Genomic DNA, 13,207 nt, shown 5'->3' with positions numbered 1-13,207 from the left:
TAAAAAAGGCATGGCCGAATTTTTTTTGCAGAGTCCGTTACTTTGAAAATGACGTGATCGGACCCGATCGATCGGCATCTCTAGTTTTTTGCATTGGTCAGGCCTTTTTTAGGCCCTTTTTTTTTACTGCGGGCAAGTTCGGGCTAAACGTCATTGTGAAATGTATAGAGTAGACATTCCTACATTAATTACATTTCAATCTATAGGTTCTGCGCGGACCGTCCCATTAACCACCGACAGCATGTGATTCTCTTAATTGCAGAAGAATGAAAATAGGTCTTTTCTGCAAACGTCAGTGAATAGTATAGCAGGAAACGTAAATTTTGTTGCACACAGTTATTCCGGTCAGAGTGCTCTGTCTAAATAATTGCCTCAGGCTCCGCTTTTTGCTGGAGCCAAGTATTAATCAAAAAGGTGCTGGTACCTTGAATTCACATGCTTTTTTTCTGAAGCTCATAACCTAAAAAATAAAAATAAAACACAAATAATAATCGCTTGATGTGTTGCATTCTGGTCTCCTTAGGTGGTGGTGGAGGCTGGAAAGACTCCCCTACTTCAGACCTGGTGGCTGGCAGATCCCTGACGGAGGGTGCGCACGGGGGTGCAGCATGCCTGTTATCCCAGTCCAAACTGGGCTGGTCCACCTACGGGGGGTTCGGAGGAGGGGGCGGAGCCTGCACAGCTGGAGGAGGGGGAGGCGGCTACAGAGGTGAAAATCATAGGCGGAGTTTGATGTTGATGACCCCAAAACGTAGTGTCAGCAATAAAAAAAAACAAGAATATTTATAATAATAAGTTGAAAATGAGCGTTTTTTTGTTTCCCATCATTCTTGAGGGGAAATCTAAATCAGGCTGCTTAGGACAGCTATACTTTTCGCCAAGATCGTTATCCATTGAATATTGTATGCCCACTGGTGTCTTGCCAATGTAGTTACCCCAGTCAAAAATTGTATCCCCTGCGCAGAGTCATATGAAGGTAGATGTGTATCTTCATTATTCGATCAAAAAAAATGTTGCTTCAATCAAAAAAAGTCACACAATGGAAAAAATGTTTGAATGCAAAAATAAATTTAAAACTCAAAAAAATGCATTTGAAAGCTATTTTTCTATAATTTGAATTTTTTTTTTTTTTTGAAGTAAAAAAAAATTTGAAGCAATTTTTTTGATTGAAGTAATGTTGTTTTGCGTTTGGGTCATTTGTGTCTTTATTATTCAATCAAAAAATAAGTTGCGTCAAACAAAAAATATATATATTTTCAAAAGAAAAATCACTTCAATTAAATTAAGACAAATTTGAATCATAGAAATTTGAACACTTAATTTTTCATTAATAAAGGTTTTCTTTGATTTTAGCAATCCTTTTTGTGTTTGGGACATATCATGGGTAAGACATTTGTGTTTAAATCATTCAATCCCCAAAAAAGTTGCTTCAATCAAAAAAAAAAAAAAAAAAAAAAAACATTTCAAACAAAGAAAAAAAATCATTTGAAAGATAAAATTGCCCTCCCCTATTTTTTTTGTGTGTGTGAAAATATTATGCAAAGCAAATGACCGTCTAAGGTGCTAGTCACATGATCTGTTCGAAAAATAATTTTGACCCATTATGAAAATCTTTTTTTGTTCATTTCATTCATTTTTGTTGTTTGTTTTATTGCTTTACAACTTTTATATATATTGGAAAGTCAATTACATGCAATGAAACTTGGTGGCCTGCCTAAACCCTAACCCTAAAACTCTAAACCTAAACCCTAACCCTGTTTCATCATTTAAAGATAGATTCAAGTCAAGATTTTGCTGATTTAGGAGTATTCACGTGTGGAGTCCCTCAAGGGTCAATTTTTGGACCACTCTTATTTAACATCTATATGCTTCCCCTTGCTCAGATTATGGAACAGTATGACATCTCCTATCACACCTATGCAGATGACACACAACCCTACATTTCTGTGTCACCACATGAATATAGTCCCTTAGTCTCCCTGAGTTAATACATTCATCAAATCAATGAATGGATGTGCCAGAATTTTCTCCAGTTAAATGTGGAGAAGTGTGACAGGTGTGGAGCATCCTTAAACATCATTTCATTGACAGGTGGCGACGCCGCCAAGACAGATGATATAAAAGCAGACGGTCATGACGGAATCTCCTTCATTCATCCAAATGGCGAGATTTACCTCCAACCTTTAGCGGGTGAGTTCAAAATCCGTGCGCAAATATGAAATCATGTTCTCCGTCTGAGAACATCTGCTTGTGTTAAAATGTCGGACACCCTCATATTTGTTTGTTTTGTTTTTGTGGACCCAACCTTTGTTTTTGTCTCCTTGAGACAACTCGCCATCTGACTGTCATTATGTAGTGGGTGGCACAGGACTAATTCGCAACCTCATGCAGCTATTTGACCTCGCTGCAATGGTCTACAGCACATGAAAGGCATTAGGCGTTAGGATTTCTGGGAAAAACAAAACAATTAAACAAACTCGATGATCTCAATGTCATCTGCATCGAACTTATTTAATGGTTTTTATGTTATTGATGGCCAACGAGTCACATTCTCTGCTCGGAGACTGTAGAATTTTGGTAAAAAGAAAAAAAAGTGAGCTGTAATCCAATATTTTGACTCATCTGGGGAGGGAAAAAAAAGATGTTTGCTCGTCTATGTGGAGTATCAGAAGCAGATGTAAATACCTAGGATGAAAAGCAGGAATGTGGAAATGGTTTTCATGATTCATCATTTTCAGCCTAAAGTAAAGGAACATCAGGAGCGCCAAAATTTGCTCAACCCTTTCGTGAGGATTATTACATGTGAAAGAAGATGTCAGTGTCAGTGTTGTATATCTATAATTAGAGTTTGATATCACCGTGTAGCCGGGTAATGCTAACCAGGGTTGTTCCGATCATGTTTTTTTGCTCCCGATCTGATCGTTTTAGTTTGAGTATCTGCCGGCCCCGATATTTCCCGATCCGATTGCTTTTGTTTTTGCTCCCGATTCAATTCCAATCATTCCCGATAACTTTTCCCGATCATATACATTTTGGCAATGCATTAAGAAAAAAATGAATAAAACTCAGACTCAACATACAGTACATAAGTACTGTATTTGTTTATTATGACAATAAATCCTCAAGATGGCATTTACATTATTAACATTCTTTCTGTGAGAGGGATCCATGGATAGAAAGACTTGTAATTCTTAAAGGATATATGTGACTTTGTATATTGTGACTAAATAATGCCATCTAGTGTATTTGTTGAGCTTTCAGTGAATGATACTGTAGCCATTTAACTGTTCTGCCAAAATGCATGATGGGAAGTGCAACCATGACTGTGCGTAGTGGCACCAATTGATATATCTTCTCTGCGTTGGGAAATAACATAGGATGTTAAAAAAAAGATCAACTACCGATCAAATACCTTTCTTCCCCACATTGCTTCCCACGATATTTCTAATTGTTGAGAGAGGGATTGTAAGGCTTTAGCCATTTAAAAAAAAAAGGCTCCAAAGACTGCCAAAATTCACTCTGCTCATTTAACGCTGCCTTTTAGCTCTATATATAGGTAAAACGGCGCCAATATAGATTGAACGCGACAATGCGTGAGTGGGTCGTGCGGCGCATGCGTTAATTGCGTTAAATATTTTAACGTGATTAATTTTTTAAAAAATTAATTACCGCTGTTAACGCGATAAATTTGATAGCCCTACTTTGAGCCAAAACTGAAGACTCGGAGTGTAAAACATTTTGTCTGTAACGTTAAATACAATTAGAAAAGTATTTAATTAAAAACTATATATACAATATATTTAAAAAAGGCATGTCCGATATTTTTTTGCCGATTCCGATACTTTGAAAATGACATGATCGGACCAGATCGATCGGGACATCTTTAATGCTAACTGGCATATGCTGTTGTTTAGCCACAACTGTATTCATTTCCTTATTACTATTCATCCTTCACAAAGCCGCTAGAAACAGAAATGTTGTTTAATCCATCTGCAGGTGACCGGGAGATTGATTTTTGATTGATTGATGATTTTCGACACTGTGCGGGTGTATAGTAATCCCCATGGGAAACACAGTCTTTCTTAAGGCAAATCAATTTTTCCTCCGGCGTTGCTAAAATCAACCTAAACTGAATACCGGTAGTTACCAAATGTTGCTTCAATCGATACATATTTTTAATGTGGCATACTTTATCCAATGCTTTATGTATTTTTTAGGGCTGTCAAAATTATCGCGTTAACGGGCGGTAATTTTTTATTTTTTTTTTAATTAATCAATAAATAAAATATTTGACGCAATTAACGCACATGCCCAGCTCAAACAGATTAAAATGACAGCAGTGTCTACTTGTGTTTTTTGGAGTTTTGTCACCCTCTGCTGGCGCTTGGGTGCGACTGATTTTATAGGCTTCAGCACCCATGAGCCATGAACCATTGTGTAATTATTGACATCAACAATGGCGGGCTAATAGTTTATTTTTTGATTGAAAATTTTACAAATTTTAATAAAACGAAAACACTAAGAGGGGTTTTAATATAAAATTTCTATAACTTGTACTAACATTTATCCTTTAAGAACTACAAGTCTTTCTATCCATGGATCGCTTTAAGAGAATGTTAATAATGTTAATGCCATCTTGTTGATTTATTGTTATAATAAACAAATACAGTACTTATGTACCGTATGTTGAATGTATATATCCGTCTTGTGTCTTATCTTTCCATTCCAACAATAATTTACTGAAAAATATGGCATATTTTATAGATGGCTTGAATTTCAATCAATTACGATTAATTAATTTTTAAGCTGAAATTAACTCGATTAAAAATTTTAATCGTTTGACAGCCCTGATATATATATATATATATGGATTAATTAATTAATCGCAATTAATCGCAATTCAAACCATCTCTAAAATATGCCATATTTTTCTGTAAATTATTGTTGGAATGGAAAGATAAGACACGACGGATATATACATACAACATACTGTACATAAGTACTGTATTTGTTCATTGTAACAATAAATCCACAAATGGCATTATTAACATTCTTTCTGTTAAAATGATCCATGGATAGAAAGACTTGTAGTTCTTAAACGATAAATGTTTTAGTTACAAGTTATAGTAATTTTATATTAAAACCCCTCTTCTTGTTTTCGTTTTAATAAAATTTGTAAAATTTTCAATCAAAAGTAGAATTAATATAATAATAATAAGAATAAAAATAACATTAATAAAAATAGAGTGACCAGTTTTACTCTGTGTTTTGCATAGCTATTTTGATATGGAATGCCAGTTCATTTTGCAATGTTGTTTCACTGTGTGTCAGAATAGGGCCTCATTACTATAGACTGAAGTGCTTTTCTTTTTGTGAACATTATTGTTTTTTTTGGGAGAGATTTGGAGAATATTATTTTTGTTGTGCTTTCACTAAACGATACTTATGTTTGTTGTGAAGGAGTTGCCGAAGCTTATGCCAATAAACGGCGCGGTCCAAAGAATGCCTGTGTCCACTCACCTTTACTGTATAACATACTGTATATCTGTACATATCTTACCCAAAATACAACAAGAGACACATAATTGCCACTAATAGAAAGAAAACTTACCGAAATATGTGTGGAGCACAAATAGCAATTTGCATTGCATTGTGAATACAGCATAAACGTCTCACAACTACTAATTCTCCCACGTTTAGAAGAAATAACATGAGTATGGAACAGCGCTGCCCCCAAGCGGCCGGTGGCATTCTCATTACTCTTAATGTCCATAAACGGCCTCATAGTGATCTGTTCGAGGCAATATGCCAGCGGGTCATTCATTGCATGCGTTAATTGCGTCAAATATTTTAACGTGATTAATTTAAAAAATTAATTAACGCCCGTTAACGCGATAATTTTGACAACCCTAATATATATATATATATATAATATATATATATATATATACACACACTATAATTTATATACTAGTATATCTCCATTAAAGTTTTTGATTATTATTATGTATTTTTTTAATTAAACATGGCATATATGTATCTCTTTTCAATGCTAAATCTGAATAAATACATTTTAACACACACACACACACAAAAATATGTATATGTTTGAATATGAATATGTATATTTTACTTTTTTTTTCTTTCCAGTTTTTCACATCGCTGTGGGTTCTGGTCCCCATTAACGAAAAATGAGGGACCACAGCAGTTTAATGTAAAAGAAATATGAACAAACTTTATATATTGGGAATACTAAAATTAGTATAAAGTATTATTTGTATAACCATACAATTTATATATACAGTATTATTATACAGTATTATTGTATAACCAAACACTACCGTTCAAAAGTTTGGGGTCTAGGCGACCCCAAACGTTTGAGCGGTAGTGTATAGTGTAATAGTGTATATTGTACATTTCTCTCAGAACAACAAGAAAGGCAGCATAGAATGTCTTCAACTGTTTAAAGTTGTTCCGTGTTTACTTCTTTCAGTATGAGCACACGATTGAATTATTTTTGCATTTCTTCAAGCCATGGAGAGTCACGGCAACTGCGAGATCAAAGTACATGTGAACTGCAGCCACTGTCAGTCGCGAAGCTGCAAGCGTGACGACGCCACACACTTCATCCTGTGCCTGTGCAATGGCGACAAAGAAGTTTTGGCCAGCGACAACGTCACGTGCGTTATTACAGGAGGTGAGGAAATCCCTTCAAGCATCGCTCACCATGTTCAGTACTGTCCCTGTTCTGTACATGCTAGTAGGGGTGTGATAGTTAAGGGCGTAGGTTTGGACTCAACATTGGTAGGGAGGATATAACAGCATAACCTGCATGTACCAAACAGATTGGGTGAAGGGGGCTCAGGGCTACATTTCTCAACAATATGAACCTAATTAATTGATAGATTCAATAAATCTGGATTGACTTATTCTAACTTTCATGTGTATTGGTTTAGGTGATATACAGTGGTAGGAAAAAGCATCCGAACCTTTCGGAATTTCTCACATTTTTGCATAAAATCACCATCAAATAAAATCAACAAATAAGCGGCACTGGACTATAAGCCACAGGTATCAAAATGAAGGAAAAAAGTAGCCGCTTATAGTCCGAAAATTACGGGTAGCTTCTTGCTCACAATTTTCTGGTTCTATAATTTCCAGCTGAGTTCGCTAAATTTTGCACAGTTTAATTAACAGTCGAAAACACATACAGGATGACACTTCTCTCTAAGCAGCTGCCTGCTCGAGTTATGCTAACTCCATTGCAGGTCAGACTTTGAGTAGCAAAATTAGTGGTGTGTTCCCCACTTTCACACAACACTGACATCTTTTTAACGTTACTAATAGTGGCTGCTGCTGCTGTTGCTGGCCAAAAAAAACCTTCTATTATCCCTTTTCTTGGAAGGGGGGCTGAGTAGGCGGCATGACATTTTTCTGTCGGGGCTGTGCTTGTGTGCGTGTTCGGCTTGGGGGGGCATTCCAAAACATCAGCCAATCAAACGTGCATTTCTAGGGAAAAAAATGGACCAGCACATTCAGCAATTGAAACACACCTGCCTTTTTCTTCATCTTGCAGCTCCCCTAGTCCCGCCTCCCCAGGCCCAGACGTCCACCACGTTGATCCTGGCCGTGGTCACCTCCACCGTCGTCAGCGGCGTGGCCTTGATCTGCGCCGGCGTCATTCTCAGTAAGAGACTCGTGCAGTTTTGCACAGACACCGTGCCCACCACCTTTCATCGTCTGTGACGCGAATAGACGTACTCTTGTCCGAGGGGATGTCCTCAAGTCAAGAGAGGACACAGTGGCATTAGAAGGAAGGCATTGCGTAAAAGCGTGGTAAATCTGATGCTCTTTGTTCCCGGACTATTACAGTGTGTACATGTTGAATTGTTGAACTGTTTTCATTCCATTTTGAAACAGCTGAGTACACACAGAGCAGCAGTAAATTGCATTAATGTTCTAAAAAGAACAACAACATCCACAAAGGGTTGGCATATGCAATGAGTTTCCAAGCTTGGGAAGTGGACATGATTGTGGTTCACGAAAAAGGAAGGGAAACTGATATGTTTGGATGATTTTACAATGCACAAAGTGACAGTTTCTAGATTAGCGTACCCGCGGGCATTGAGGTTTTTGTACTAGATTAGTGTACCTGCGGGCATTGAGGTTTTTGTACTTAAGTGGGATCAGAACCATTTGTGAAAAGCCACTGAATTTTTAACAGTCACGCATGCGCTAAGATATTTTAACTTTCTTGCGCGCATTAAATATCTTGGAAGTAGGGGTGCACGATATCCATTTTTTGAAACCGATACCGATATCGATAACTTCCTGCTCCTCAAAGCCGATACCGATATCGATAACCGACAATAAATATATATTTTAAAAAATGTATAACCTGAGTTTTTGAAAACCTGGAGAGTGGTGGATTCAACATAGATTTGCCTTTGATCTCACCAGACTTTTCAGAATGACATCAACAAAACAGTGCGTTTCACTTCTGCACTGCCCGACAGCCAGCAAAAAATGAATGCACTTCCATAAACCACAAGGCTTGGTCTTTTCTTGCTTTAATGGGAAGACACTCGTCTTAATAATGTGAAAGTGCAACAGAAAAATACACATATTCAATACTCAATATACAACAAACTGCACAATACACTTATATACACAACTATTATATGTATAGCATAACACACTAGCTTGAGCTACTAAAGCCTTGCCTGGCTTCTATAACACAACAACTTATTAAGTTCTGTACATATGACCCTTCACCACAGAAGTAAACATATGGTGCACATCCATATGTTATAGTAAACATAAAATACGTACAGACATATTTCCGAGGCGGAAACGTAACAGAAAGCATTCACGATTGTCAATGCGACCGCTAGACACCGCAATGTGTATGTGAATGAGCTTGTAATATGAACAAAACTGTGACAAAAAATAGATGCAACGAATTATTCTGACCAGCAGATGGGAGCAATGCCCCGCAAATGGTCAACTGCTTTCCTATACTAGTGTGTAAAGTCACTGTAAACTGTAAAGCCAGCACAATACATATTATCGGTCATATTAATAATGTTATTGGATTTATCGGTATGGCGTCATAATGCCTATTATCGGACCAATAATTATCGGACCAATAATTATCGTGCACCAGTACTTGGAAGAGAAACATCCGGGGCAATATACATTTTTTAAATCATTTTCAGAAGGGAGACTAATTAGATTCAATAACATTGCTAATGTGTATTGTTTCGTTTTTGTATTATCGTTGTACCTCAAGATATGAAAGCTTTGGTAGATGAAAAATTTATTTGACGAATTTTTCAAAGCTTTTTCACTTCACATTACGAAAAATTATTTATCATACGAAAGACAATACGGACCGTTATCGATGATTTCTGCTTGCAGAAGTGCAATAATGTACTGTAACTAGTGTGTTTTATGCATGGTTTATGCGTGACCCTTGACCCTGCGATGCTGATGAGCATTTAAAGTGCCTATGACAGCAAAAAGCATATTCATATTTCACGCGGTATTTTATGCTCCTGAATGATTCTTGGATGTGTGTGGAAGCAATCGATTTATATACCGTATTGGCCCGAGTATAAGACGGTGTTTTTTGCATTGAAATAAGATTGAAAAAGTGGGGGTCGTCTTAAATTCGCGGTCTAAACATTATACCCATTCACGACGCTAGATGGCGCCAGATATCATTGAAGCGAATGCTGAACTTGAGGAGTAATGTTCTGTCATGACAGATCTCATCTACTCTCAAGTTTAACCAGTTTGCATTATTTTATTGCAATGTTTTTCAGATTTGTTTCAAGACTCTATCAGATTTTCCAAAGGGTGCCAATACTTTTGTCCGGCCCATTTTTGGAGTTTTTTGTAACATGATTATGATTTAATTCTTTAATTTAAAAAAAAATTTTTTTCATTGCAAGCAAAATAAATGAAGATATTAATGTATTGGCCTGAATATAAGACGATATTGTTTGCATTGAAATAAGACTGAAAAAGTGTGGGACGTTTTATATTTGCGGTCTAGATGTTATACCCATTAACGATGCTAGATGGCGCCAGATATCCTTGAAGCGATCTTCTGTCATGATAGATCTCAGATACTCTCAAGTTTAACCAGTTTGCATTATTTTATTGCAGTGTTTTTCCTTATTCAGATTTGTTTCAAGACTACAGTTACAGTTAGACTTCACTTTGATAGTTAGTGCAGTTATTGCAATTTTGTTGTTTTATTACGATAGATTGGTTAATTTACATTTCAAAAACCAGAAGCCATTCATTTACGAATGTGATTGCACTTTAGTTTAAATATTTAAATGTTCGGATATTAAGATTTGAATAAGGCAAAATAACATGCTTTTTCTCTCAAATATACAGGTATTGTCATTTGTTTCGGATGTACTTTAATTATTTTCTGTATATAAAAATTAATTTGGTGTTCAAAAAGTCTTTTTTTCAAACTTGAGTCTTGAAAAAGAGGGGGTCGTCTTATAATCAGGGCAGTCTTATATTCGGGCCAATACGGAAACAGCGAAACAGACCAATCTGACCAAAGCACACGGTCCCAGTTGAAGCCCGGGACCGTGTGTATTTTTGTGTGAGACCAAGATTGAGCTTTTTGGCAACAAACACTCTAAGTGGGTCTGGCGTGCCACGAAAGATGCGCAATGCCGAAAAGCACCTCCTACCCACTGTGAAGTACGGGGGTGGGTCAGTGATGCTGTGGGACTGTTTCGCTTCCAAAGGCCCTGGGAACCTTGTTAGGGCGCATGGCATCATGAATGCTTTGAAATACCAGGACACTTTAAATCAAAATCTGTTGCCCTCTGCCCGAAAGCTGAAGATGGGTCTTCACTGGGTCTTTCAGCAAGACAATGACCCTAAACATATGGCCAAATCTACACAGAAATGGTTCACCAGACACAAAATCAAGCTCCTCCCACGGCCATCTCAGTCCCCAGACCTTGTTTTGTTGGCAAAAGGGGGTTGTACAAAGTATTAACACCAGGGGTGCTAATAATTGTGACACACATTATTTGAAGTCAAATAATTTTTTCTTTATGTGCGATTTTTTTCCCCACTGAATGAATGCACTTGTTTTGAAGGTTGGATTTTTCTCTTTTTTCCATTAAGGTCCCATATTATTTGAATTTTTAAAAAAATTATAAGCTAAAAAACGCATCTTTTTCAGGGGTGCCAATAATTATGGAGGGCACTGTAATTATGACGGTCTTATGGCAGTCTTATGACGCCGCTGTCAAATAAAGCGTTACTTATTAATGCAAATACATCAACAAATAAGACGCACTGGACTATAAACCGCAGGATTCATTATGAGGTGAAAAAGTAGCGGTTTATAGTCCGCAAAAATTTCATATCTTGAGGTACCACTGTACTACACTGCCAGGCGATTATTTAGATTCTCACAGCCAAATTGTATTGACCACCTTTGTAGTTTATGTCCAGTGCCAACATCTACAGCACAGCATGTACTAAATGAAGAGGCTTAAGACAGTGAGAGATTCAACTGTTGATTTTTGTGCACTGTTTAAACCACCTGCAGAGAAAATGAAAGAAAATCCTACTGTTTATTTGGAATTTCTAGCCCCATATAACCTGTCTTTGTTTGGAGTACAGCTGGGAGCAATACGCGAAGTTTTCTTTGTTTGAAGTAGCAAGCAAGCAGGCAGTCGTTGAAAAAAAAAAAAGCTGTTTCGCCCACCGCTTTTAAATAATCATCAGGACATAATCTGGCTGATCCCGAGCAGGAAAATATAGAAACACCTATCACATCCCATCTATGTTTGCCATTTTTTACTTTGAAGACAAGCTTTTCTTAACTCTACAAGCAATAATGAAGTAGCATTTTGACATTCATAACTGCCATGTAAGTATAATGAGAAGTTATACAAAAGAAGGTCAAACTTTTCAGTCTTTAGAGATATAAGACACGAAAAATTGGAGATGGAAACAATAAGGTCTTGGTGGATTTAAGGGCTATCTAGTGTGTGAAAAGTATATTTATGTGCTCTATAAATTATTTTAATGTTATATTGCCAGAGGCCTTTCTATCTAGCAATACTAGCTATTCATAAGTTGCTTTATCACATCACTCCTCTATTTATCTGTGGTGACTTTACAAAAATAACATGCGAGTGGTTTTGTTTGAATTCTTAGGCTTTGAACACTTTGAATAAAAAATGTTGGTCCAAATTATTCCACTTATGGGGTGCTTGACTTTGGAGGCTTCACTTTGAACTGAAAGGCCACTTTATTTTATTAGCTGACTAACAAACGTCAAGCACAATTATAACTAGAGTTGTCCAATAATTACTTTTTAATCGATATCCCGATGTTATCCAACTCCAAAAATCCGATACCGATATATATGCGGTCGTGCACTTAACCTGTTATTGCTAATTGTATTGTGATGCCCCAATGTATGTTTTAATAATGATAAATGTAACAACTTCAAGCTTTTCCAAATAAAATGAACATTCTCTGAAAAATAAGAAAACAAATTCAAGTGAACTTATAGAAATGTCCCGTATAAATAATATGAATTTAAATGAGCCAAAAAGTCAATAATTAAATAAAAACAATCATTCAAAATTAAATCACGTTTACAGTATATACCCCAAAAAGCCACTAGGGGGCGACCGAAGCATTACAAATATAGGTAGTCCCTGGGTTACGAACGAGTTCCGTTCCTACACTGGCGACGTAACCCAAATTTCTGCCGAATTCCAGAATTAACCCTTTAAGTACCTCAAAATAACTATCCAAAAAGTCCATAAATATTGTATTTTGTTTAATGATGGAGGATTCACTGCCCTCTGGTGACAGCGTTGGGTCTGGCTGGACTGTCGCCTCGTATGACAGAAGCAGACTCAGATGTCTGACATGGATAAAAAATAACTGTGCTCTGGTTTGGCCCACATAAGGCTGTAAGTTGTTTCAGCTAACCGGCCACTTTATTAGATACACCATGCTAGTAACGGGTTGGACCCCCTTTTGCCTTCAGAACTGCCTCAATTCTTCGTGGCATAGATTCAACAAGGTGCTGGTGCATTCCTCAGAGAGTTTGGTCCATATTGACATGATGGCATCACACAGTTGCTGCAGATTTGTCGGCTGCACATCCATGATGCGAATCTCCCGTTCCACCACATCC

At 37.0% G+C, this 13,207-nt stretch overlaps 1 protein-coding gene across 1 annotated transcript in view; it reads left to right on the top strand.

The window, feature by feature from the left end:
• The window catches only part of ltk (leukocyte receptor tyrosine kinase), a 158,750-nt gene that overhangs the window by 100,772 nt on the left and 44,771 nt on the right, over positions 1-13,207 (top strand). Inside the window, exons 16-19 of the mRNA XM_057859005.1 lie at positions 524-709; positions 2,092-2,190; positions 6,533-6,697; positions 7,577-7,687. Of these exons, the coding sequence (XP_057714988.1) occupies positions 524-709; positions 2,092-2,190; positions 6,533-6,697; positions 7,577-7,687 (561 nt within the window). The remainder of the gene's footprint in view (positions 1-523; positions 710-2,091; positions 2,191-6,532; positions 6,698-7,576; positions 7,688-13,207) is intronic.

Source organism: Corythoichthys intestinalis, chromosome 15 (genome assembly GCF_030265065.1).
Source record: "Corythoichthys intestinalis isolate RoL2023-P3 chromosome 15, ASM3026506v1, whole genome shotgun sequence".
Classification (NCBI taxonomy): domain Eukaryota; kingdom Metazoa; phylum Chordata; class Actinopteri; order Syngnathiformes; family Syngnathidae; genus Corythoichthys; species Corythoichthys intestinalis.
Note: the sequence above shows the minus strand (reverse complement) of the source record. Positions and strands in the feature narration are given on the sequence as shown.